The sequence below is a fragment of the Ranitomeya variabilis genome, chromosome 2 (assembly GCF_051348905.1).
Source record: "Ranitomeya variabilis isolate aRanVar5 chromosome 2, aRanVar5.hap1, whole genome shotgun sequence".
Taxonomy (NCBI): Eukaryota; Metazoa; Chordata; class Amphibia; order Anura; family Dendrobatidae; genus Ranitomeya; species Ranitomeya variabilis.
The window spans coordinates 120,215,310-120,241,654 of record NC_135233.1 but is presented as its reverse complement, the minus strand read 5'-3'; the positions used below and the strand labels follow the sequence as shown (position 1 = coordinate 120,241,654).

General features: G+C 42.0%; 1 protein-coding gene across 6 annotated transcripts in view; it reads right to left on the bottom strand.

Moving 5' to 3' along the window:
- Positions 1–26,345, bottom strand: part of SLC8A1 (solute carrier family 8 member A1) — a 718,740-nt gene that overhangs the window by 62,868 nt on the left and 629,527 nt on the right. For all 6 annotated transcript variants that reach the window (XM_077282897.1, XM_077282895.1, XM_077282894.1 and 3 more), the window contains one exon: positions 23,997–24,127. In XM_077282897.1, the coding sequence (XP_077139012.1) occupies positions 23,997–24,127 (131 nt within the window). The remainder of the gene's footprint in view (positions 1–23,996; positions 24,128–26,345) is intronic.

Genomic DNA, 26,345 nt, shown 5'->3' with positions numbered 1-26,345 from the left:
CGGGGACAGTGATGATAATGTATGTAAAGCGCTGCGTAATGTTAGCGCTATACAAAAATAAAGATTATTATTTATTATTATGGGAGTCCTTCTTTAATCAGGTCATGCTGATTTTATGGCGGTCTCACATAAGAATATAATGACTCAGAGCAATAAGTGCATATTTAATGGCTAGTACCAAAGAGGTATTTCGAGAGTATTCTTTAAGAATTGACTTCCCAATTTTGCAGTATGAAATTCGATTACATTAAATATTGATATTGATATTCAAGACAGCTTTCATTAAATGACCTTCATGATATCATTTGAAAATGACCTATTGTATAAATGATGTGTTTGTGTGACATTTATTAATAAATAACTTATTTTTTTCAGATTATGATCTTTATTTTTTTTAAATTGAATTAGTAATTATGCCATTTTCACACTGTGTCTTAATTTTGACTCATCCATCTCATCCTTTCAGAACAGATTTCATTAGGCTCCTTATCAGCAGAGGCAGAATTCTAATGACAGGTAACACCTCAGACACAGCTGATAATGCAGGATCCACCAATCACAAAAGGTAATACTGACTCTGCTCCCCCTCCCCTTAAAGTTTCCCTTTAAGACTTGAGATAGGCTTTCTACCATCTCTTTTTGAAAAAAGAATGTTAAAAAGTCTTGTTTTCAGAACACTGGCCAAATAATGTAACCACTAGTTAACAAAGTTAACCAACAGCATACAATTGCAATATTATCATAAAGTTCTTCCATAATATTTCCAAATATAGTAGTTACATAATAGTGCCATACCGTGTTCAAAGAACAGCATTACATGGTCGCCAAAGGATACCATAGTCTGTTTTGCTATAATCTAATGATGATTAGCTTTTTTCTTTTTTTCACTCTACCACTGATTTGATGAGCGTATAAAACATTTTTGCCAATAGGGAGTTAAAAAAATATTAAGAATGTCTCCAGCAGATGAGCAGATCAAGTGTCTGCCTGGGTTCAACCTTTCTGACCACTGATCAAGCACTGAAAAGTTAATTATGTTGCCGTTGCATTACATTTATATATTTATATACCATTCCTGACACTCAGTAACATCTAAACCTTCAACAGGTACTAATATATTTTAACTTTTATGTGTTTGGAATGATTTCAAGTTTTAGCGTTGGCTTAGATTTGATAGTGGGTGGTGCTGTTCTGTCCCAACGCAAGGACTAATCAGCAATAGCTACACTATGTTGATACTCAATACGCAACTGGAATATAAAACGGAAGTAAAAGCATGTGAATATTGTAGCCATATTTTTACTGGAAAAATCTTAAAAATAATTTATTGGTAGGGACTTTGTATGAATGAAACCAATGTAAAAAATGGCATGAGCATGTGTAATGCAAGGGGTTGTTGCTTTCGCATTCTACCTCACCTTTGAATACTCATGAAAACACAAGAAAAGAGAACCAGGCTCATGAATAAACTACATCTATTCTGTCCTTTTGCTTACTCTTTCTTAAAGAGGACCTTTCATTGAATTTTTTTTTTATTAAGTCGGAGTACCTCGTCTCGTTGCCGCTGCTCCACTGATTTCGGAACAGTTTTTCTTTTAAATTTTGTGTCCGTCTGTTCTAAAGTTATGCCTCCCTCAGCAACAAGGGTTTCAATTTTTAATTCAATCAACTGGGTATGAACCATAGAAGTTCTTTGTGGGCGTTTGCTTTTTTCCCTCTGACGCTGGCCAATCAAAACACGGCCACCCCTACAGAGAAGTTCTGTGAAACACGCCCAGTTAACTGAAGTGAAAAATGATATCATTTGTAATGGAGGTGGTAGGGGTGGGAAATACTTTAGCACAGTGGGGCACAGAAATAAAAAAAAAAAACTGTTCCAGAATCAGTGTACCAGTTGCAATTTAGGAGATACTCAGTTTAAATTAAAAAAAAATATAGTATAACTTACTCTAATTAATATAATTAATAGACAACACAGGAGCCGGCTAATGAATACTCCCATCAGCCGCTCCTGCTCTTAGTTATTAGCGGCAGCAGGTGTCGGATGATGGGAGCTGTAGTCCCATCCATTGACACCAGTGACCGGAGTTAAAGGGAATAGGTCACCCCAAAAATGGCCTATAAACTAAGGCCACCGGCATCAATGGCTTATCTACAGGATTCTGTAATGCTGTAGATAAGCTTCCGATGTACCTGAAAGAAAAAGAGGTTGGATTATACTCACCCAGGTTTTTCTTATCTTTCAGGATACATCGGGGGCTTATCTACAGCATTACAGAATGCTGTAGATAAGCCCCTGATGCCGGTGGTCTTAGTTTATAGGCCATTTTTGGGGTGACAGATTCCCTTTAAACTTTATACCTCCGATTCAAGTGAATGGGGTCCAGGTTCGGGTACTGTTCTGGTACCCAAACCTGAACTTTTTGTAACTGTTCAGCCGAATCGCCGGACTCAAACATCCAGGTGTCCGCCCATCTCTAATCCTAATATAATAACTAGTTAGTGCTCAGTTTGTCTGCTCATCCAAATAAGTATTTTACAAAACAGCATAGTAATGTATATACAGTATACACTCTGTGAAAATAATAGTTCCAGTGATCCACACAGACATTATATCCCCCTAATGTTCTATTCGCATATAGGGTTTCTCATGGCAAAAAGGCTTAGTCTGCAGAACTATTCTTGTTGTCAAAAATAGTCAGGATTCGATATGGAGCTGAACTTGCAATTTAATCTGCTGGCAGCATGTTATAGATAAGGAAGGCCTGAGGAAATTAATCAATAGTTTTGTTGGATAAGATCTTATATAACTTGTCATTATTTAAACCTCTCCTCTTTCTATGCTTAACCCCTTAATTACAGAGCCACTTTGTGGGTTAATGACAGGGCCTTATTTTTTTAAATCTGACCAGGGTCACTTTATGTAATAATAACTCTGGAACGCTTCAGCACATCCCACTTATTCTGGGAATGTTTCCTCGTGACATATTATACTTCATGATAGTTGGAAAAATTTGTTCGATGTGATTTGCGTTTATTTGTGAAAATATAAAAAATTTGGCAAAAGTAAAAAAAAAATTCTACATTTTCAACTTTTAATTCTTATGCCCTTAAACCAGAGTGTTATGTCTCATAAAATAGTTAACAAATAACATTTACCACATGTCTACTTTATATCAGAACAATTTTTGAAACATAATTTTTTTGTCAGGAAGTTAGAAGGGTTAAAAATTGATCAGCAATATCTCATTTTTCTCAAAATGATATTTCTTAGCGACCACATAACATTTGAAATGACTTTGCGGGGCCTATATGATGGAAAATACCTAGAAGTGACATTATTCTAAAGACTGCACCTATCAAAGTCCTCAAAACCACATTCAAGAGGTTTATTATCCCTTCAGGTGCTTCACAGCAACTGAAGCAATATGGAAGGGAAAAATGAAAATTTTACTTTTTTTTACAAACATTTTAGTTTAGCCCCAAATATTTTATTTTTACAAGGGTAATAGGAGAAAATGGACCTCAAAATTTGTTGTGCAATTCCTCCGGAGAAACCCCACATGTGGAGGAAAACCACTGTTAGGGGCATGGCAGGGCTCGGAAGGGAAGGAGCACCATCTGACTTTTTGAACTCAAAAATGGCTAGAATCCAAAGCGGATACCATGTCTCGTTTGGCCCCTGTTGTGCCTAAATAGTAGAGGCACCCCATAAGTGACCTTATTTTGGAAACTAGACCCCTCAAGGAATATATCTCATTTTGTAGTGAGCATTTTGAACCTACAGGTGCTTCACCGAATTTTATAACGCAGAGCAATGAAAATAAAATAATCACATTTTTCCCACACAAATGTTCTTTTTAGCACCAATTTTTTTCTTTTCACATGGGTAACAGGAGAAGATGGACCTAAAATTTGTTGTGCAATTTCTCCTGAGTATGCCGATACCCCATATATTGGGGAAAACTACTTGTGAGGCACAGTACAAAGTTCAGAAGGGAAGAAGTGCCATACTGGAGTTCAGATTTTGCTGGAATGGTTTGTGTGCGCCATGTGACATTGGCAGAGCCAGAACAGCAGAAACCTCCGATAAGTGACACCATTTTATAAACTACCTCTCAATGAATTCATCTAGGTGTGCAGTGAGCATGTTGACATGACGTGCCTCACAAAAATTTACACCATTGGCCGGAGAAGAAAAAGTAATTACATTTTTATTGCCCATATATTGCACATTTTTAGCCCCAAATTTCTAATTTTTATAAGGGCTAATAGGAAAAAATAGAACTCACTGGGAACTACAATTGGGAACTACTTTTGCGGCACAGTGCAAAACTCAGAAGGGAAGGAGCACCATATTATACAGCAGATTTTACTGTTATGGTTTGCGGGTGCTATGATCCACTGTCAGAACCCCTGAGATGCCAGAACTGCAGAATCCCCCCATTAGTGACACCATTATACAAGCTACATCTCACAATGAATTCATGTACAGGTGCAGTGATCATATTGACACCACATCACAGATGTGTCATAGAATTTTATACCATTGGGCAGTGAAGAAAAAATAATTTCATTTTTACCATAAAAATTTTGTTTTAGCTCCAGATTTTACATTTTCAAACAGGGAAATGGGTAAAAATGGCACCAAAATTTGTCCCACAATTTCTGCTGAATGTGGAAATTCCCTCCTTCCTAAATGTTGCGATTGGTCTCAATAGCAGCATTTAGGGAGTTAATCAGCCACCTCCGGCACAATCACAGTGCCCTGAGTGCGAGACAGCATGGGTCCCCTCATCTTTTCCCCTGCCCCTCAGCTGTCAGTGACAGCTGTTGGCATGGAACTTTCACGGCGTGTTTTCACAGTCACAATTTAAAGTCATGGCGGACATAGCATATCATGATGCTGGAACTGACACCCGCTGATGACGTGCTATGTCCGACTTTGGTCATTAAGGGGTTTTAGCGGCTACCTCTTATTTGTACACCTTCTTAAAGTGAACCTATTATCTCCAAAAATGTTTTTACCTGCAGACTAGTGATGATCAAGTATGCTCGTTTCTCAAGTTTCTCCGAGCATGCTCGGGTGGTCTCTGAGTATTTCGGCGTGCTCAGGGATTTAGTTTATGTCGACGCAGCTGCATGATTTGTGGCTGCTAGACAGCTTGAATGTGGGGGTTGCTGTTGTGAATTCTACTCTTGGGCTCCCTCCGGTGGTTATAAGTGGTAGCGCTGCTGTCTTTGGATCGCAGCATTCATCAGGTGTGTCCACTTGTTGCAATTCTGACTGGGCTATTTAGTCTTGCTTGACCCTTTGGTTAGTGCCAGTTGTCCATTGTTTCCTGGAGGATTCACTTCCCTGCCTGGTCTCTCTTGCTTGCTGTTCATTTCAACAAAGATAAGTTCTGGCTTTGTCTTTTGCAGTCCACATGCTGTGGGCCTGATCGTTCAAGTTATTTTTCATGTTTTGTCTTGTCCAGCTTGGTCTGTATAAGGATTTGTTCAGCCAAGCTGGTATCTCTGGAGATGCAGATATACCCTCCATGTCTTTAGTTAGATGTGGAGATTTTGTATTTTCTGTGGTGGATATTTTCTAGTGTTTTAATACTGACCGCATAGTACTCTGTCCTATCCTTTCTATTTAGCTAGAAGTGGCCTCCTTTGCTTAATTCTGATTTCAGTCTGCGTATGTTATTTCCCTCTCCTCTCACAGTCAATATTTGTGGGGGGCTGTCTATCCTTTGGGGATTTTCTCTGAGGCAAGATAGTTTTCCCTTTCCTATCTCTAGGGGTAATTAGTCCTCCGGCTGTGTCGAGATGTCTAGGGAGCACTAGGTATATTCCACGGCTACTTCTAGTTGCGGTGTTAAGTTCAGGGTCTGCGGTCAGTACAGGTACCACCTTCTCCAGAGTACGTCTCATGCTGCTCCTAGGCCACCAGATCATAACAGGTTGCCTGGTTGTTAGGGAATCCCCACATGTATTCAAGCTGTCTAGCAACTGCAAATCATGCAGCTGCGTTGACATAAACTAAAACTCTGAGCACGCCGAAATACTCGGAGACCACCAGAGCATGCTCGGAGAAACTCAAGTAACGAGCATACTCGCTCATCACTACTGCAGATATAGCAGTAATCTGCAGGTAAGTGGCAATTGAGTTGTGTCTGGCAGGCTAAGAGGAAATGCAGCTACAAGGAGAAATTAGGTTTTTTCTCCCTGCAGCTGCTCACATACAGTTATCAGAGCCATGCAGGCAGCGGTTTTAGTCACCGGTCATTATACAGTGAGCATGATGCAATCCCTCCTTGGCCATCAGTCAGCTCTGCACACACTTTAGACCAGGCTGTCAATCAGAGTGATGTGGAGTGATTACAGTGTGCCCACTGTGGACTCAGTGGGGACTGCAATGGCTCTTTGAACCACCCCAATGACTGTACATTAAACAAGTGGCTACAGGCAGGATATAACTTCATTTTCTACCTCTAGCTGAGCTTCTAGTAAAACAAGATTTCAAGGCTAGTTACCTCCAGATCACCTCTATATCTGCAGATAGATAGCTTTTTTGGAGGCAAAATATAAAAACACCATATACTCCTCTGTTGAACTGGTAATGTTGCAGTGACGTTGGCACTGAGCCTACTGGAGCTCCTCAGTAGGGTTGAGTGAAACGGATCGGTCATTTTCATAAGTCGCTGACTTTTGGCAAAGTCGGCGTCTCATGAAACCCGACCCGATCCCTGTGTGGGGTCGGCCACGCGGTACGCGAACTTGGCGCCAAAGTCGCGTTTCGTATGACGCGTTTAGCGCCATTATTGCAGCCAATGAAGGAGCGGCAGAGTGATGACATAGGTGTCAGGGGGCGTGCACAACTAATCGCCATTTTTTTCGCTTGTATGTTGCAGCGATTTGGAAAGTGTAAAACCAGTCTTCCCGTTCGGGAGAGAGAGAGAGAGAGAGAGAGAGAGAGAGAGAGAGAGAGGGAGGGAGGGAGGGAAAAAAAAACAACAAAAAAACCCACAATTTCTTCATTGGGTTTCGTGTTTCGGCCGATCCCCGACTTTTCACGGTGGTCGGCCGATTTCACTCGACTCGACTTTTAAGGCAGTCGGGTTTCGCGAAACCCGACTCGACCCTAAAAAAATAAAGGTCGCTCAACCCTACTCCTCAGACATTGTTATGTCTTCTGAGTGCTGCAGCCTAACAGCAGGCACCGACGGGCTGCAGCGCTCATACGTCTCTTGAAAGTTTCACACAAGGGAAATATTGGCTCAGCAGCTTGCTGAAAGCCTGCAGCACCGGCACCGTTCCAGCAGTATATGGGGTTTTTATTCAAAATGTGACCCTGTTGCATTTAAGAAGGTGCATGATCAACGTGACAGTTTCCCTTTAAGAAGATGACACTGCTTACAGTCTTACTAAATCTGTATATTCAAATACAGAAATGCCCACCACTGATGTAGAGGGCACCTATAGCTAGTTCTTTGCAATATGTTTGGTGGAGATTTTGTGGGTGCAGCCAATTCCTTATCTTCTACGTAATAGGCCATCTGTAGGATCATATATTGTAAAATAGGCTTTTCTCCACAACATGTTCCCGTTAAAGAGAAATCAAAGTGTAACATGAATGTTTAACAATTCACACCAGTCTCTTGGAGCCTTTAAAGTTTCGAGCAGTGGTAGTCATGTGACTTTTGGTAATTAAAATGTATATAGATTGCCCGGCTTTCAGAACACACGCCACATAAAACTGTGAATTATTTATACACTTTCATGAAAGATTTAATAGCTATACTAGTTTACGCGAAGACATGTCAATGATGCACTCTTGGCAGTTGTTCACTTTTAATATATAATCAATACTGTACAGTAAAGGATTTACTCAGCCATGTATTCTAATAAAATGACATTAGATTGGAAAATCAAGTAAACGGCACGCAGAGCTATACAAGCGGAACCCTTAATGTGGGAAGGGAAGCAAAATCCGAAATCAGATGATTAAATCACAATATATACAATGACGAGCAAAAGAAAAACAATGTGTTGAACTTTTGACTTTCAGGCTCCATATCTCACCATCCACTACTGCCTTGAACGTGAGACTACCATCATTTTATAGACAACCATCTTGGATATCTCATACATAAATTAGGCTTGAACTATTTAGCATATGTTTAGTTATGCAGTTTCTTGTCATGCCACTTTTTTCGCGTTTTTTTCAAGATAAAAACGCTATAAAAACTCATTAAACATGCATACATTATGCATCCTATCATTTAGAATGCATTCTGCAACTTTTGTGCACATGATGCGTTTTTTTCTGTGAAAAAAACGCATCGCGGTAAAAAAAGCAGCATGTTCATTAATTTTGCGGATTTTCCACGTTTTTCCCGCTATTCTATGCATTGGGAAAAAACACGAAAAAAATGCATGCGGATTTCTGGCAGAAATGTCCGGTTTTTGTCAGGAAAATTTCTGTAAGAAATCCTGACATGTGCACATACCCTTACTGTTTTGATCCTATAAATCTAAATTTTAATTACTTTGTAAGTATTTTGTGAATTCACCTTTTGGCCTTCAACACTGCCTGAATCCTTCTGGGCATGCTCTCGATCAGATTCAAAAATGTCTCGACCGAAATCTGATCCCAGGTCTCTTCTCACATTCCCAAAGTTGGTGCATACTGATCAACTCGCTTGGGAATGTATACAGCTTTTTCTCCAACTTTATCCACAAGTGTTTGATTTTGTTGAGGTCTGAGGACTGTGGAGGTCAATCCCGCACCTCTACTTCATTATCTTTGAACCATTTGGTGTATGTGTTGGGTTGTTGTCCTGCTGGAACACTATTTTGTGATTTTCATACATAGTGTACGAAGTAACTCACCTTGTAGAATACTAACATATAGTTTAGCATTGAGACCATCATTGATCCTGGTCAATTAACCAATACCTTTGGCTGTGAAACTACCCCATATCATCAGGCTTCCTCCACCAAACTTGAAAGTTCCTTCAATTTCTCAAACCATTAGCTCATTTTTTCCTTGTTTCTTCCAGACCCAATTGCACCTATCAGAGCATAGTTTATTGACTTTTATCTCATCCCTCCAAATCACCCATTTCCAATCTTCTACTGTCCACTTTTTGGACTTTTTTCCAAACTCGAGGTGACGCTTCTTATGACGATATTGGAGTTGAGGCTTCTTCACCTTTTTTCAAGCCACCATGCCAGACTTGTATAACGTCACGATGCTTGATGGACGTCTGTGACCTCGCTATTAGGACGCGTACGAGCCACCTTCACTGCCGTGTTTGTCGTGCTAGAACTGATAGACTTTGTGATGAGCTGAATTGTCGACTCCAATATTTTGCCTGTTATGGCACTCACATGATGCAGTTTGGCAATTTTCTTGGCTGAGAGACCACTATCAATGAGCTGGATGATGCTGTTTCTCTTTTCTTGGGAAATCTTCTTCATGACTGCTCCTCCATTTGAATCAGTTACCTTTCACTTAGGAATCAACCTAAGAACACACTGAACTATTAGAGAATATGAGACTAGGTTGAAATTTCTAGTATACAAGAAGAAAAAGATTTTTTTCACCACCAAGAGCAAAGCAGTAACAATGCAGAGACATGAAAAGAATCTGCATAACTAATCATATGCTACATAGTTGCAAGTCAAATTTATGTATGAAATAGCCAAGATGAGTCTATAAAATGATGGCAGTCTCACAATTGAAGCATAGTGGATGGTGACATATGGACACTGAAAGTCAACAGTTTAAAACATTGTTACCCTGTTGCTCGTCAGTGTAGGTAAGATGCTATCACTCTCAGAGTGATGTGTGGGGCTCTAGTAGAAGTAAAATACATGAAAAGTAGTCAGCATTCTCATTTTTCTCATTTTTAAAAGGAACCTGTAAAGCAATTAATGCTGCCCAAATCACAGTCAGCATGAATCAGAGTGCGATAACAGTCAGGTATATTATTCTCTGAAACGCCCCTGTTGGCTCTTTCCAGCACTACTAGAGGTGAGTGACAGGTCTCTCACTATGGAATAGACCAGGTAATCATCTGGCGCAGACCTAGAAGAATCTGGTCAAGGCGGAGCTGGACAAGTCTTGCTTCTGCTATGGTCTCTGGCTGGTTAATGTTTATTTTCTCTGAAGTGTTTTGGAGAACAATATACTTGAATGCAATTGTGCAACCATCCTCTGATTCATGCTGCTCATGGTTTCGGCAGAATGAATAACCTGTTAAGCAGCTTTAAACTATCTACAGATAGAGGTTGGTACACAAAATGAGAATGCTTGGTCTGGGGAAGAATGTGTGTAAATGGGTAAGTAACTGGCTTAGTGATAGAAAGCAGAGGGTGGTTATAAATGGTATATTCTCTAACTGGGTTGCTGTGACCAGTGGGGTACAGCAGGGATCTGTGTTGGGACCTATTCTCTTCAACATATTTATTAATGATCTGGTAGAAGGTTTACACAGTAAAATATCGATATTTGCAGATGATGCAAAACTATGTAAAGCAGTCAATACAAGAGAAGATAATATTCTGCTACAGCTGGATCTGGATACGTTGGAAACTTGGGCTGAAAGGCGGCAGATGCGGTTTAACAATGATAAATATAAGGTTATACACATGGGAAGAAGGAATCAATATCACCATTACACACTGAACGGGAAACCACTGGGTAAATCTGACATGGAGAAGGACTTGGGGATCCTAGGTAATGATAAACTTACCTGGAGCAGCCAGTGCCAGGCAGCGGCTGCCAAGGCAAACAGGATCATGAGGTGCATTAAAAGAGGTCTGGATACACATGATGAGAGCATTCTACTGCCTCTGTACAAATCCCTGGTTAGACCGCACATGGAGTACTGTACAGTTTTGGGCACCGGTGCTCAGAAGAATATAATGGAACTAGAGTGAGTACAAAGGAGGGCAACAAAATTAATAAAGGGGATGGGGAACTATAATACCCAAAGAGATTAGCAAAATTAGGATTATTTAGTCTAGAAGAAAGACGACTGAGGGGCGATCTAATAACCATGTACTGTATAAGTATCGTATATACTCGAGTATAAGCCGAGAATTTCAGCCCATTTTTTAGGCTGAAATTGCCCCTCTCGGCTTATACTCGAGTCATACCCAGGGGTCGGCAGAGGAGGGGGAGCAGCAGCTATGTAATAATACTCACCTGGTCCTGGCGTGGTCCCTGGTTCCCCCGACTCCGCAGCTTCTTCCTGTAGTGAGCGGTCACGTGGTACTGCTCATTACAGTAATGAATATGGACCCCACTCCCATAGGGGTGGCGCCGCATATTCATTACTGTAATGAGCCATTATTGAGAACAATGTGACCACTCACTACAGGAAGAAGCTGCGCCACCGGGAGAACCAGGGACCGTGCCAGGAGCAGGTGAGTATAAGCAGTGCACGATATTCACCTGCTCCTCGTTCCACTGCACTGATTAGTGCGCGCCGCCCTCTGCCTGATCGTCAGTGCAGAGGATGGAAGACACAGCGGCGCCCGGCGGCGGTGGAACCAGGAGCAGGTGAGTATAGCAAGTGCCGGGGGTCTGAGAGGCGAGTATGTGACTTTTTTTTTTCATCACAGCAACAGCATATGGGCCGAATGACTGTATGGAGCTTCTTATGGGGCCGTAAGCAACGTGTGTGCAGCATTATACGGGGCAAATGACTGTATAGAGCATCTTATGGGGCCATAAGCAACGTTTGTGGAGCATTAGATGGGGCAAATGACTGTATAGAGCATCTTATGGGGCCAAAAGCAATGTTTGTGGAGCATTACATGGGGCAAATATCTTTATAAAACATCTTATGGGGCCATAATCAGCATTTGTGCAGCATTATATGGGGCAAATGTCTGTATGGAGCATCTTATGGGGCCATAATCAACGTTTGTGGAGTTTTATATGGGGCAAATATCTTTATGGAGCATCTTATGGGGCCATAATCCGCATTTGTGCTGCATTATATGGGACATATTTTAATATGAAGCATCTTATGGAGACCATCATAAACTGTATGGAGCATCTTATGGGGCCCATCATAAACTTTATGGAGCATTATATGGGGCTCCTGATTCAATATGGATATTCAAAAACACTTAACCTACTGATGTCTCAATTAATTTTACTTTTATTGGTATCCATTTGTATTTTTGACATTTACCGGTAGCTGCTGCATTTTCCACCCTAGGCTTATACTCGAGTCATTAAGTTTTCCCAGTTTTTTGTGGCAAAATTAGGGGGGTCGGCTTATACTCGGGTCAGCTTATACTCGAGTATATACGGTATATAAGAGGACAATACAAATATCTCTCAGAGGATCTGTTTATAACAAGGGAGATGATGGTCATAAGGGGGGATTCTCTGGATTCTCTCTGGAGGAGAGAAGGTTTTTCCACCAACATAGAAGAGGATTCTTTACTGTTATGGCAGTGAGAATCTGGAATTCCTTGCCTGAGGAGGTGGTGATGGCAAACTCAGTCGAGGAGTTCAAGAGAGGCCTGGATGTCTTCCCGGAAGCCTTCACTGCTCTAGGGGCCCCCAGCCAGTGGCTATGTGGCCCCTGAGTCAAGGGGGCCTGCCCTGTGCCAGTGGAGCAACAGCGGGTGACAGGAAGCCATGCCTGTCAGCGCTGCTAAAGAGAAATGAATATTCATGCTTCTCCATGCCCCCATGGGCGTGGAGAGTAGTGAATAACATTTCACTCTAATAGCCGGCAGCATTAGCCGCAGACTGCAGCTTACACTGACCGCAAGTAAAGCCCCACCACCACTGCACCACTCTCTCACACTCACACACAAAGCATGGCACCGCACCACTCACCTTTTGCAGCACATCCCAGCATCCTGCTTCCTGTCCGGCGCTTCCTGTCTGAGACAGCGCAGCTGGATGACGTCATCATTCAGCGCGCAGCTGTTTCAGACAGAAAGCTGCCGGCGAGGAAGAGGCTGCGAGAGGTGAGTGGTGCTGTGTGTCTGACTGCGTGTGTGTGTATGTGGTGCGATGTGGTGCTTTGTGTGTGAGAGAGTGGTGCGGTGGTGTGTGTATGTGGTGCGGTACTTTGTGTGTGTGTGAGTAAGAGAGTGGCGCTGTGTGTGTGCATTGGAGATGTGTGTATTGGAGATTGGCAATGATGGAGGGTGGGGAAGGAAGATGGGGGTGGTGAAGGAGGCAATGATGGAGGTGGTGAGATGGGCAATGATGGGGTGGGGAAAGAAGGCAATGATGGTTGTGGTGGAAAGGACAATGATTGTGGTGGGGGGAGGCAATGATGGAGGTGCTGAAATGGCAATGATGGGTTGTTGAAATGGGCAATGATGGGGTGGTGGGGGAGAAAGCAATCATGGTTGTGGTGTAAAGGACAATGATAGTAATGGTGGAAAAGACAATGGTGGTGGTGGAATGGGCAATGATGGGGGTTGTGGGGGAGACGGCAATGATGGAGGAGGTGGAAAGGGCAATTATAGGGGTGGTGGGGGAGAAGGCAATGATGGGAGTGGAAGGGGAGAACAATGATGGAGGTGGAGAGGGGCTGCATTATACCCTATGAGGGGGGCTGCATTATACTTTATGAGGCTACATTATATTCTGTGGGGTGGACTGCATTATTCTCTCAGGGAACTATATTATATTCTGGGGGCTACATCATACTATATAACTGGGCTACAGTATACTCTATGGTGGGCTACATTATATTCTGTGGTGAGGTTGCATTATTTTCTCAGGGGACTACATTATATTCTAGGGGGGCTACATCATACTATATGAGGGGGGGCAGCATTATGCCCTATGAGGGGGCTACATTATATTCTATGGTGGGGACTGCATTATACCTTATGAGGTGGTTGCATTATATTTTGTGGGGTGCTGCATTATATTCTATGAGGTGGGCTGCATTATATTCTATGAGAGGGGGCTGCATTATATTCTTTGAGGGGGGCTACATTATTTTATGAGGGGGGCTGCATTATATTTTATGAGGGAGGCTACATTATATTCTATGAGGGAGGCTACCCCAACCCCTGCTACATAATTAAGACGTGTACTACCTTATATTGTACCCGGATATTAGCGTGTTTTACAACACAATTGGTGGTCTTGCATTTATTTCTATGTAGCTACATAGTGAGCCCCAAGAATCATTTTCTCTGGTGGGCCCAAGGTGATCCAGTCCGACGCTGAGCGTAACAATATTGTATCTTACAGTTATTCGGTTCTTTAGAAGGACGTGGATCTGGGGATTTATCCTGAATGAATGTAGGCTGAACTGGATGGACAAATGTCTTTTTTCGGCCTTGCTAACTATGCTACTATGATATATATATGGATAAATATATAGGTAGGTGGGAGCCCCATGCGTTACACCAACAACCATGGCTTTTTCAGGGATAATTGTATCTCCACTCAGATAAATATTTCTAAGAAGCTAGATTGGCAATTAGTATTCAGGCTTATAAGATATATATATATATATATATATACACTGCTCAAAAAATAAAGGGAGCACTAAAATCCCACATCCTAGATATCACTGAATGAAATATTCCAGTTGTAATTCTTTATTCATTACATAGTGGAATGCGTTGAGAAAAATAAAACCTAAAAATTATCAATATAAATCACAACTAATATCCCACGGTGGTCTGGAGTTGGAATGATGCTCAAAATGAAAGTGGAAAATGAAGTTACAGGCTGATCCAACTTTAGTGGAAATGCCTCAAGACAAGGAAATGATGCTGAGTAATGTTTTTTTGTAGCCTCCACGTGCCTGTATGATCTCCCTACAATGCCTGGGCATGCTCCTGATGAGGCGACGGATGGTCTCCTGAGGGATCTCCTCCCAGACCTTGACTAAAGCATCCACCAACTCCTTGACAGTCTGTTGTGCAACGTGATGTTGGTGGATGGTGCAAGACATGATGACCCAGATGTGTTCATTCGGAATCAGGTCTGGGGAACGGACAGGCCAGTCCATAGTTTCAATGCCTTCATCGTGCAGGAACTGCTGACACACTGCAGGCACGAGGTCTGCCATTGTCCTGCATTAGGAGGAACCCAGGGCCAACTGCACCAGCATATGGTCTACCAAGGGGTCTAAGGATCTCATCTTGGTACCTAATGGCAGTCAGGCTACCTCTGGCGAGCACATGGAGGGCTGTGGGGCCCTCCAAAGAAATGCCACCCCACACCATTACTGGCCCACTGCCAAACTGGTCATGCTGAAGGAAGTTGCAAGCAGCAGATCACTCTCCATGGCGTCTCCAGACTGTCACGTCTGTCACATGTGCTCAGTGTAAACCTGCTTTCATCTGTGAAGAGCACAGCGCGCCAGTGGCGAATTTGCCAATCCTGGTGTTCTGTGACAAATGCAAAGTGTCCTGCACAGTATTGGGCTGTGAGCATAACCTCCACCTGTGGATGTCGGGCACTCAGACCATCCTCATGGAGTTGATTTCTAACCGTTTGTGCAGACATGCACATTTGTGGCCTGCTGGAGGTCATTTTGTAGGGCTTTCGCAGTGCTCCTCCTGTTCCTCCTTGCACAAAGGCTGAAGTAGCGGTCCTGCTGCTGGGTTGTTGCCCTCCTATGGCCCCCTCCACATCTCCTGGTGTACTGGCCTGTCTCCTGGTAGTGCCTCCAGCCTCTGGACACTACGCTGACAGACACAGCAAACCTTCTTGCCACAGCTCGCATTGATGTGCCATCCTGGATGAGCTGCACTACTGAGCCACTTGTGTGGGTTGTAGAATCATAGAATCATAGAATGTTAGAGTTGGAAGGGGCCTCCTGGGTCATCTGGTCCAACCCCCTGCTCAAAGCAGAATTCATAAATCATCCCAGACAGGTGTCTGTTCAGTGTCTGTTAGAAGACTTCCATTGAAGGAGAACTCACCACCTCTCGTGGCAGCCTGTTCCACTCCTTGATCACCTTAACTGTAAAAAAGTTTTTCTAATATCTAATCTGTGTCTCCTCCTATTCAGTTTCATCCCATTGCTTCTAGTCTTACCTTGTGCAAATGAGAATAAAGATGATCCTTCTACAATGTGACAGCCCTTGAGATATTTGTAGACAGCTATTAAGTCTCCTCTCAGTCTTCTCTTTTGCAAGCTAAACATTCCCAAATCCTGTAAACATTCCTCATAGGACATGGTTTTCAGACCAGTCACCATTCTGGTTGCTCTTCTGTGAACTTGCTCCAGTTTGTTGATGTCTTTTTTAAAATGTGGTGCCCAAAACTGGTCACAGTATTCCAGATGAGGTCTGACCAACGAGGAGTAGAGAGCAATAATGACTTCATCTAGACTCTATGCTTCTGTTAATACATGTAGAGTCCGTCTCATGCTACCAATAGTGTGAAAGCACAACCAACATTCAAAAGTGACCAAAACATCAGCCAGAAAGCATTGGTACTGACTGAGATGTGGTTTGTGGTCCCCACCTGCAGAACCACTCCTTTATTGAGTGTGTCTTGATAATTGCCAATAATTTCCATCTGTTGTCTATTCCATTTGCACAACAGCATGTGAAATTGATTGTCAAACAGTGTGGCTTCCTAAGTGGGCAGTTTGATTTCACAGAAGTTTGATTTACTTGGAGATATATTCTGTTGCTTAAGTGTTCCCTTTATTTTTTTGAGCAGTGTATATATATACTGTATATACAGTACAGACTAAAAGTTTGGACACACCTTCTCATTTAAAGATTTTTCTGTATTTTCATGACTATGAAAATTGTACATTATAAATTAAGTTTGAAAATTGCTAAATTTTAATCCAAATTTCTGATATTTTCATAAATAAACGCAAGTCATATTGAACAAATTTTGCCATTCTCATGAAGTACAACATGCCACAAGAAAGCAAACTCAAAATCAATGGGATCCGATGATGCGTTCCAGAGATGAAACCGCACAAAGTGACACAGGTCAGAATTGTAAAATATGGCCTGATCAGGAAGGTGAAAACAGGCTTCCTGGTGAAAGGTTAAAGAGAACCTGTCATTAGATTTGCGTTGCCCAAACTAAAGGCAACATGACTCAGAGCCCGGCTGCATGATTACAGCCATGCATGGTTTATTTGGAACACTGCAACATTTCAGAGTAAATGTCTATGTATCTCTGCTGACTAAACTGATGCTGTCCCCAAACAAATTCTTTCTGTCCTAACTTCTTCAACTGACAGGGGATGAAGGGGAAAGCCGGCCGGGGACCAGTCAGCGGAGACATTAGGTCCTTGCCTGGCTTTTCAAAGTATGTTTACTCTGTAGTGCCGTAGTAAAACATCTGGCTGCAATAGCGCAGCCAGGCTCTGAATCACGTTGTCTCTGATTTGGGAAAAATGAATCAAATGACAGGTTCACTTTAAACATAGGCCTAGGAGATAAAAAAAAACCTAAGTAGACTGTACCCAGTAGTCATTTTACGTACAGTATAAACTTCTAATAGGGATAAAAAAGGAACTTTGCACTGTAGAATCCAAAGAGAAGATGTTCCAACCTTGATATTACATGGGGGAATACACGGATTTACTAAAACTGTCATGTCAGGAGTTGTCACAGGTTCTCATTAAAAATTTGGTTTGGCTACTTCATTATTTTCCTGAGACATCAGAAATCAGGTCTTCCTTTGCGTCACATATTTTTATCCTTGGTGTATTTACAGATAAACAAAACTGTAAATCTGTTTCTTCCATTAAGAAAATGCACTTACGTGAATCAATACTATCGTTTTGTGCCGCTATATGTGGACACAGATACAACTATGCAAAGCTGAAAATTATAGCTCTGTCCATCCTCTCCTTTATTGTCATAGTAAGCCAAAAAAATAAAAGCCCAAATAAACCGACCAAGGTTACGATGCAATTATTGCTCAATTGATTTTTCTTTCTCTTTGGTGGCTTTAGTAAAGGTTACGGATTATCTGTCATTCTTGTATCTGTCCAGTGCCTCACTTTGTATAACACGCACAGGAGTGACATGTACATCACTGCCATACAATATGTGCCTTCTGATCATCCTAGGTTTATAGGGTTGAAAAGCAGCTATTTGTATAATATGCCATTGTACAATAATATATTAGTATTGTAATGTCGTATATTTATGTACTAACTGATACCGGTCCATTTATAGATAGACACTTTCAGTTCTATCTATTCCTGAGGTTGGAAGTAGCTGATATAGATGCCAAATAGATAGGATCACAATTCCTGTCATATTTAATGTTCATTTACAAGTGTGTAATCAGTTCAGGCAATAAGTTAATTAGGGAGAAGTGGCTGTACTGTGAGGCTGAACTTTCCTCTACATTCCGGTAGGGCAAAAACGGCTACTTCTGACAATTCTAACATAATGTTTTGCTCAAACCTGGAGCGTCAGTTCTGGATCTTTGTTCCACCATAGGAGCTGAGAAACTAAAATGAGAACTGCCAGCTCTGATGCATGGAGGACATCAATGACCTACCGTATTTTTCGGACTATAAGACACACTTTTTTTCCCAAAATTTGGGGGCGAAACGGGGGTGCGTCTCATATTTGGAATGTACTTACAGTTAGCATGGTGGCAGCAGGAGTCAGGCAATTCTTCCGGTGGTCCGACGCTGCAGTGTGATGATCTCGCTCCCATCCCAGCCTGGTGCGGCTGGTGTGGCAGAATCGGTGGTGCACATGGTGCATGACATTTTGTGAAAGCCTGGAGGCCCCAACCTTCTATTGCCTCGATGCTGTGGCCTTAGGGAAAATGGCCACCGGAGGCGGCGCATGCGCAAATTGAGACCTCGGCTCCAAGATTTTGACTACCGAGATCTCAATCTTTGCACGTGCCGCCTCCGGTGCATCAAGGCAATAGAAGTGCGAGGCTTCTGGTCCTTTCACAAAATGTCACTGGAGCCCCCTCACCACCGTGCACCGTAGAACCTGTAGCACTGGGACGGGATTTCTCCGAGACTACCACATCGCAGCAATGCATGTGAGGGGCTCCGAGCTTTCACAAACTATTGTCATAGCCCCCCTCATCACCGAACACAGTCACACCTGCACACCAGTCTGGGTCATATCGCCGGACCACCAAACACCCCCTGTGACTCCACTCCACCAGCGCTGCCAATCCCCTCCGGGTAAGTTGAATTCTGGCCTGAAAGACGGACCCCCATTTGACCCATTAATTTTTTTCCCCATTTTCCTTCTGAAAATTTGGGGTGTGTCTTATGGTCCAGTGCGTCTTATAGTCCGAAAAATAGGGTATAATATGGTCTCTCACGGTCTGTCATTGCAGAACTGTTGACAGTGATAGGTAGGAGAAGTAGATATATGCATAAATATATAGTCCTGTGCAAAAAAATGGTACTGCTTTCAAAAGTAAAAGTTTTAATAGTTAATTGATTTTAGCAATTAACAAAAGGCAAAGTCAATGAATGAAAGAGAAATCTAAATTAAATCAATGTTTGGTGTGACTGCCTTTTGCCTTCAAAACAGCATCAAAGAATCAGTTTTTCTAGGTACACTTAGGCTATTTTCACATGTGCAGTAATCATTCTTTAGAACTGATCCAGCAACAATCTGCTGACAAAAAAAGTTGTACAGAGACAACCTTTTTGCCCGCCTAAAAAAAAAAGATTTCAACCGGATGCTTTTTTTTTTTTTTTTAAAGTATCCGTTAATTAGCCATCCATTTTTCTCTTGTTTGAAAAGGATTCGTATTTTTCTTACTGGACATGTGAACTTTCAAAGTAATTATCTACAGTATTTGAAACTGATCTGGTAGGCAAAATGGATCCCTTTCAATTGGGGGAAAACCAAATGGCTATTTAACTGATCCATTTTCCATAGACTTCAAAGTTAAAAAATCAGGTTCAGTTGAAATCATTATTTTTTAGGGGAACAAATAAGGTGTGTCTGCACAACTTTTTTGTCAACAGATTGCTGCTGGATCCGTTCTAACTGATGATTAGGGGCATGTGAACACAGCCTTAAGGTACCTTCACACGAAGCGACGCTGCAGCGATAGCGACAACGATGTCGATCGCTGCAGCGTCGCTGTTTGGTCGCTGGAGAGCTGTCACACAGACCGCTCTCCAGCGATCAACTATGCCGAGGTCCCCTGGTAACCAGGGTAAACATCGGGTAACTAAGCGCAGGGCCGCGCTTAGTAACCCGATGTTTACCCTGGTTACCAGCGTAAAATCTAAAAAAAACAAACAGCACATACTCACATTCACGTCCCCCTGCGTCCACTTCCTGACTGACTGAGCGCCGTACAGTGAGAGCAGAGCGGTGACGTCACCGCTGTGCTGCTTTCACTTTCACTTTGCGGCGCTGAGTCAGAGGAGGAAGCAGACTGCAGGGGACGCAATGTGAGTATGTGCTGTTTGTTTTTTTTACATTTTACGCTAGTAACCAGGGTAAACATCGGGTAACTAAGCGCGGCCCTGCGCTTAGTAACCCGATGTTTACCCTGGTTACCAGTGTAAAATATCGCTGGTATCGTTGCTTTTGCTTTCAAACACAACGATACACAGCGATCGGACGACCAAATAAAGTTCTGGACTTTATTCAGCGACCAGCGACATCACAGCAGGATCCTGATCGCTGCTGCGTGTCAAACGAAACGATATCGCTAGCGAGGACGCTGCAACGTCACGGATTGCTAGCGATATCGTTATAATGTCGTTTCGTGTGAAGGTACCTTTACACAGTTTTCCAAAGAACTCGTCAGGGAGGTTGTTTCAAACATCTTTGACAACTAGCCACAGATCTTTTGTGGATGTAGTCTTCTGCAAATCCTTGTGTCTTTTCATGTAATCTTACACAGAATCAGTGATGATGAGAACAGGGTTCTATGGGGGCCATATCATTTCGAGGACTCCTTGATTTTCTACACTTAAGATAGTTCTCGACGACATTGGCTGTATGTTTAGGGTCATTGTCCTTCAGCAGAATAAATTTGGAGTCAATTAGGCTTCCCGATGATTGATAAGTATCTGCCTTTATATCTCATTGAGGACACCAAGAGATGGGCAATGTTGAGGACCATAGACTCAGTGGTTGACCAAGGAAACTGAGCTTTGCAGATGATAGACACATCATCTTTACTCCCCTATGAAATTGGAAGATGTCCAGTGTTGCCATAAATATATAGATCGGGCAGCAACCAGCGGGACCTAGCTACACTCATCTGCTGTTCAGAAAAGTACTGTAGCAAATAGTGGTCTTCATAGAAGAATTGCAACCAAAAAGCCATAATTGTGACATGGAGACAAGGCCAAGCAACTCAACTGAGTATGAAAACATAAGAATTGGGGTGCAGAAAAATGGCAGCATGTGCTCTGCACTGATGAGTCAAAAATTGAAGTATTTTTTTGTAAAAGAAAGGCTGGAGAGCTGTACAATAATGAGTACAATAATGAGTGTATGCTGGAAAGAAGAGCTGGAGCTGTACAATACTGAGTGTATGCTGGCAATAGTGGAGCAAAACTAATTGGGGATTTAGTCAGGATTGGTGTCCCCAATACTGAGAAATACAGGCTTATACTTATCCAACATGCAATACCATCATGAATGCCTGGTTGGACTAGATTCTAAAATACATGCTTTGACTATTATCCAGCATACTTTTGGCTTTGAAGATAATATTCATGTCAGGGAATATTTTGATTTTTGGATACAGTGAAAGAGGGTATATTGTTTAAAGTCTCAAATTGTATTGTGAGCATCTCAAGGAAATTTATGAAACCTCACAAGTGGGAGCAAAAGTTATAGATAAGTTTTGCATAAATACACAAGCCAGTAATCTTGGAAGAGGCAGAGCTCTCAGAACGGTGGAGGTAATCCTATGGACCCCTCTATGTCATCAGAAGTTGGGTTTTTGAGAATTCATGAAGAAACTGGGTTTTTTTTAGAATTCCATTATCTTGACAAATCCCTACATAATGATTTAAAAATAGATGTAGTTGTGTATGAGGATGACATGTTCACAGCGAGCTTAGTCTCAGTCCCCTTAGAATAACATAAAATATTAGTGCATTTTACGCTGATGCATTTTTATTTTTAGTAATCCTCTTTATACATTGGTCCCTTAGGGTACTGTCACACAGTACCATTTTGATCGCTACGACGGCACGATCCGTGACGTCGCAGCGATCGTATGAATATCGCTCCAGCGTCGTAGACTGCGGTCACACGTTGCAATCACGGCGCTGGAGCGATGCCGAAGTCCCCGGTAACCAGGGTAAACATCGGGTAACTAAGCGCAGGGCCGCGCTTAGTAACCCGATGTTTACCGTGGTTACCAGCGTAAAAGTAATAAAAAAACAAACAGTACATACTTACATTCCGGTGTCTGTCCCCGGCGTTCTGCTTCTCTCCACTGTGTAAGCGCCATAGCCGGCAAGCACAGCGGTGACGTCAGACGTCACCGCTGTGCTCGCTTTCCGGCTGGCAGACGCTCACACAGTGGAGAGAAGCTGAGACGCTGGAGGACAGACACCGGAATGTGAGTATGTACTGTTTGTTTTTTTACGTTTACGCTGGTAACCACGGTAAACATCGGGTTACTAAGCGCGGCCCTGCGCTTAGTTACCCGATGTTTACCCTGGTTACAAGCGAACACATCGCTGGATCGCTGTCACACACAACGATCCAGCGATGTCAGCGGGTGATCAAGCGACGAAAGAAAGTTCCACACGATCTGCTACGACGTACGATTCTCAGCAGGATCCCTGATCGCTGCTGCGTGTCAGACACTGCGATATCGTAACGATATCGCTAGAACGTCACGAATCGTACCGTCGTAGCGATCAAAATGTGACTGTGTGACAGTACCCTTAGGAACAACTGTTACTAAGCAATTCAGCCTTAGGCAAGTGTCGCTCTGGTGTAATACTAGTCTGACTAATCTAAATTAAATGTGGAAGCACCAAAGAGCAAAATAGAGAGATAAGAGAGCGATACAAGAACATCACGAGGCTGCTTCTCATGTCCCTACAGAATTGCCATTCATATTGAATCTGTAAATCAGTGGTAGCAAAATTAGTATTTCCATTGATTATAATTTCCCTATTAACTCTTAGGTGAACTGTCAAAAATTTTCAATTTATCAACTATACTTGTCTACTCTCTCAACTATTTGTCAGTCTCGTAAAACAGGGGAGTCTTCTCATGCTACAAACAGAGCAGGCAAATCACCCCAAAATTATGATGTATTTATATAATTCTTATTAACCATGTTCTTGCGAATGTCCTCTAGTGGCAGCTGAAGGCAAAAATACATTTTATTAAAGAGAACCATTCACTGGATTTTTTCCGCTTAAACTGAGTGCCTCCTCCAACTGCCGCTCCTCTACTGATTCTGGAACAGTTTTTCTTTTTTTTCTGTGCCCCTCTGTTCTAAAGTTGTGTCCGCCAGTAATAAAGATCCAATCTTTCCCTTTAACTAGCTAGGCGTATATCACATAATTTCTCTGTGGGTGTGGCAATGTTTTGATTGGCTAGAGCCAGAGAAGACAAAGGAATCGCCCACACAGAGGTTCTGTGGTATACCCTTGGTTGGTAGAAGGGAAAATTTACATCTTTATTTCCAGGGGCCATAACTTTGGAACAGAGGGGCACAGAAGAAAAAAAAGAACTGTTCCAGAATCAGTGGAACTGCATCAAATAAATTAGGTGCTGAGATTAAACTAAGAAAATCGAGTGAAAGGTCCTCTTTAAAAATCTATGGCTGTATGAAAGAAGGCATTCTGCTGGAGAGAGGGACACAGGTGACAGTATGGATTGTTGGCGGTGCTCTGATAGCAATATTGTTTATCGGGCACTTTTTAAGCTCTACCTATGGGGTACCATGATTACGTTGTTTATTGAAGTACTCAGCAGTGATGTGTGTTACGGGAACTTTACAGGCAGTATTATTTATGGCAGGAGATGTTACCGTATATGGTAGATTATGCAGACAATTGCAATAGCAATACCTTGAATTCATATGATTCTTCAATAATAATTTCAAGCTTAATGTGTTCTCCCAGCACAGGTCGCCCCATTTCAGCTATACGCCGCTCCTCCTCTTCTTTACTAGTAAGTGGCTGCTTCTCCTCATTCTCTTCTGTAATAAAAAAAAAGATAAAATCGCTCATATTATATACTTTAGTCATGTTAGAACCTACTTTTAATCCTAATGTCTGACAGTAATACAAAAAGAGCGCATTACATTAAAAGGAGACATTGTCTAAATTAGGCTATAACAATAATTAGTGTTAAGTATCGTGGCATGCGGATATCCACGTAATCCATCTACTCCAAGTGCCACAGAGCAGCTTGCTATTACCATAAGAAATGGAAATAAATTACAAAACAATAATAACATTGTGCAAAATGATATCTATAAGTCACCATGAAGACACTGTAGAATGGCAGAACCACAAGGTGACATTTTCTTTGTATGAAAGCAAATTTATAGGCTACATACTCCTCTCACCTACCAAGTGCAGGTGACCCTGATGCCATGTCACCATTGTGTCAGCAAATCAGTGCTCAGAGGCTCTGAGCGGGGCACTCAGACTTCGTGGGAACCCCCCGCTCAGAGCCACTGAGCTCATTGATTGGCTGCCACAACATTTTAGCGTCACATGACACTTTTTGCAATAAAAAAGCGACAAAACAGTTTAAAACTAAAATAAAGAGCATTTTTTTATTTTGCGCAAAATTCATGGATCCCATGTATCATTTTGAAGAATTTGGCACAAAAAATGTCAACAAGACAAAGGAAAAAAAGTGAAAACATCCCCATCTACCTCCATACAAACAAACTCACCAACAAATAATAACACAAGACAAAGAATGAAAAGCGCAAATGATGAATAGAGCCCTAAGAGTAGACATATGATTACAGCCTACCACAAAATCATGTTGTTTTGCAAAACTGGTAATCTCACACTAATTACGGTATCTCGGGATATATATGGAGAGCCAATTAAGTTAAGGTCCAAATACACATTAAACAAAAATCAGTTGAGCCCACCAATCTTGGCCTTGCATCTGATGGGGGGAGCGAAAGGATCTGGCCTGTTGCATTTAATTGGCCGGTTCTTTTATTCAAAATGGAAATAGGATGATGCCAAATGAGTATAGCAGTGGCTCTCTCATAGAAAACTCTGGAATGTTTGACCGAGAGGAGCATACTTGTGTATGGGGGATTCAGAAGAGATAGTTGTGAACCGAACATGTGTCAGGGTCTCTAGTGTCACTTCCTGAAAGTGGCAATCCTATAAGTCAATATGGACCCTGCTACATGGCTTAGGATATTAAGCCAAGCCAGATTCTCCAATTGCATGCAGCTGTTTCAGGATTCTCGCTCCTCATCAGTGCAAAATAGAAGACCGGTTAAGTGAAAATGAGTCGGCAATGAGAGTGATACAACACGAACAGCTTTTCCTTTACACGATCCTTTCCATAAGGAACTATTTCTAAATTGGACTAGAAAAATGCAAATACCAAACTGAGCTATGTGAACTGGGTTCTAAGGAGAGTATTCTGCCAATCTAATGTGCAGAAAGGAGCTGCTGAATAGCACCAAGCCCAACCTGTAAATTCACGTGTCTGTACAATATTCCCAGAATATGCTGCTATGTGCTGTCTGACTCGAGTATTACTGCAATACCCCAATATATATTTAATATTTCATAGGTCTTTCCATTATGTTTTCTCATTAATTGTGATAAATGAAGTGGCTTGTTATGAGATGATTCCATTTTATTTGATGTAACACTAAGCCTCAGTGAGTTAGAGCTGATCTGCGTTTACCGTCAGCCTGCTGGTAATTGTGAGGCTTAGAAGCGTTAGCAGAGAGCGCGGCAGGAAAATGATTAAAGTGACCTCAGTATTTGAACTGTGTTTCATTAGGGTAATGAAGCTGGGATGTGATGGGATTGTAACTGGAGCACATTACCTGAACAGAAGGAGGGTCTTACAAGTTCACGCATTATCAACTTCTAGGACCATTTTAAGTGAATGAACATTGGGGAGCGGAGATCCCTCTAGGTAATAACTTCCAGCCGCATATATGTTCGCTAGAAGTAGAATGACCTCAATGCTATGAATCTGTTAAGTAGCAGTTGGCAGGAAGAGCTTTTCTTGTTAGTTTGCTTATTGCATTATTATAATTTGTCTCCACATACTAGTTCATGAAGTCAACAAGTCACCCATACATAGGTGAGCACAGTATACAGTGTTGGACTGGGGTGCCAAGGGCCCACCAGTAACATTGACTTTGGGGGGGCCATTTTTCACCTGCATACAAATATTACACAATCCTCATTCACAAA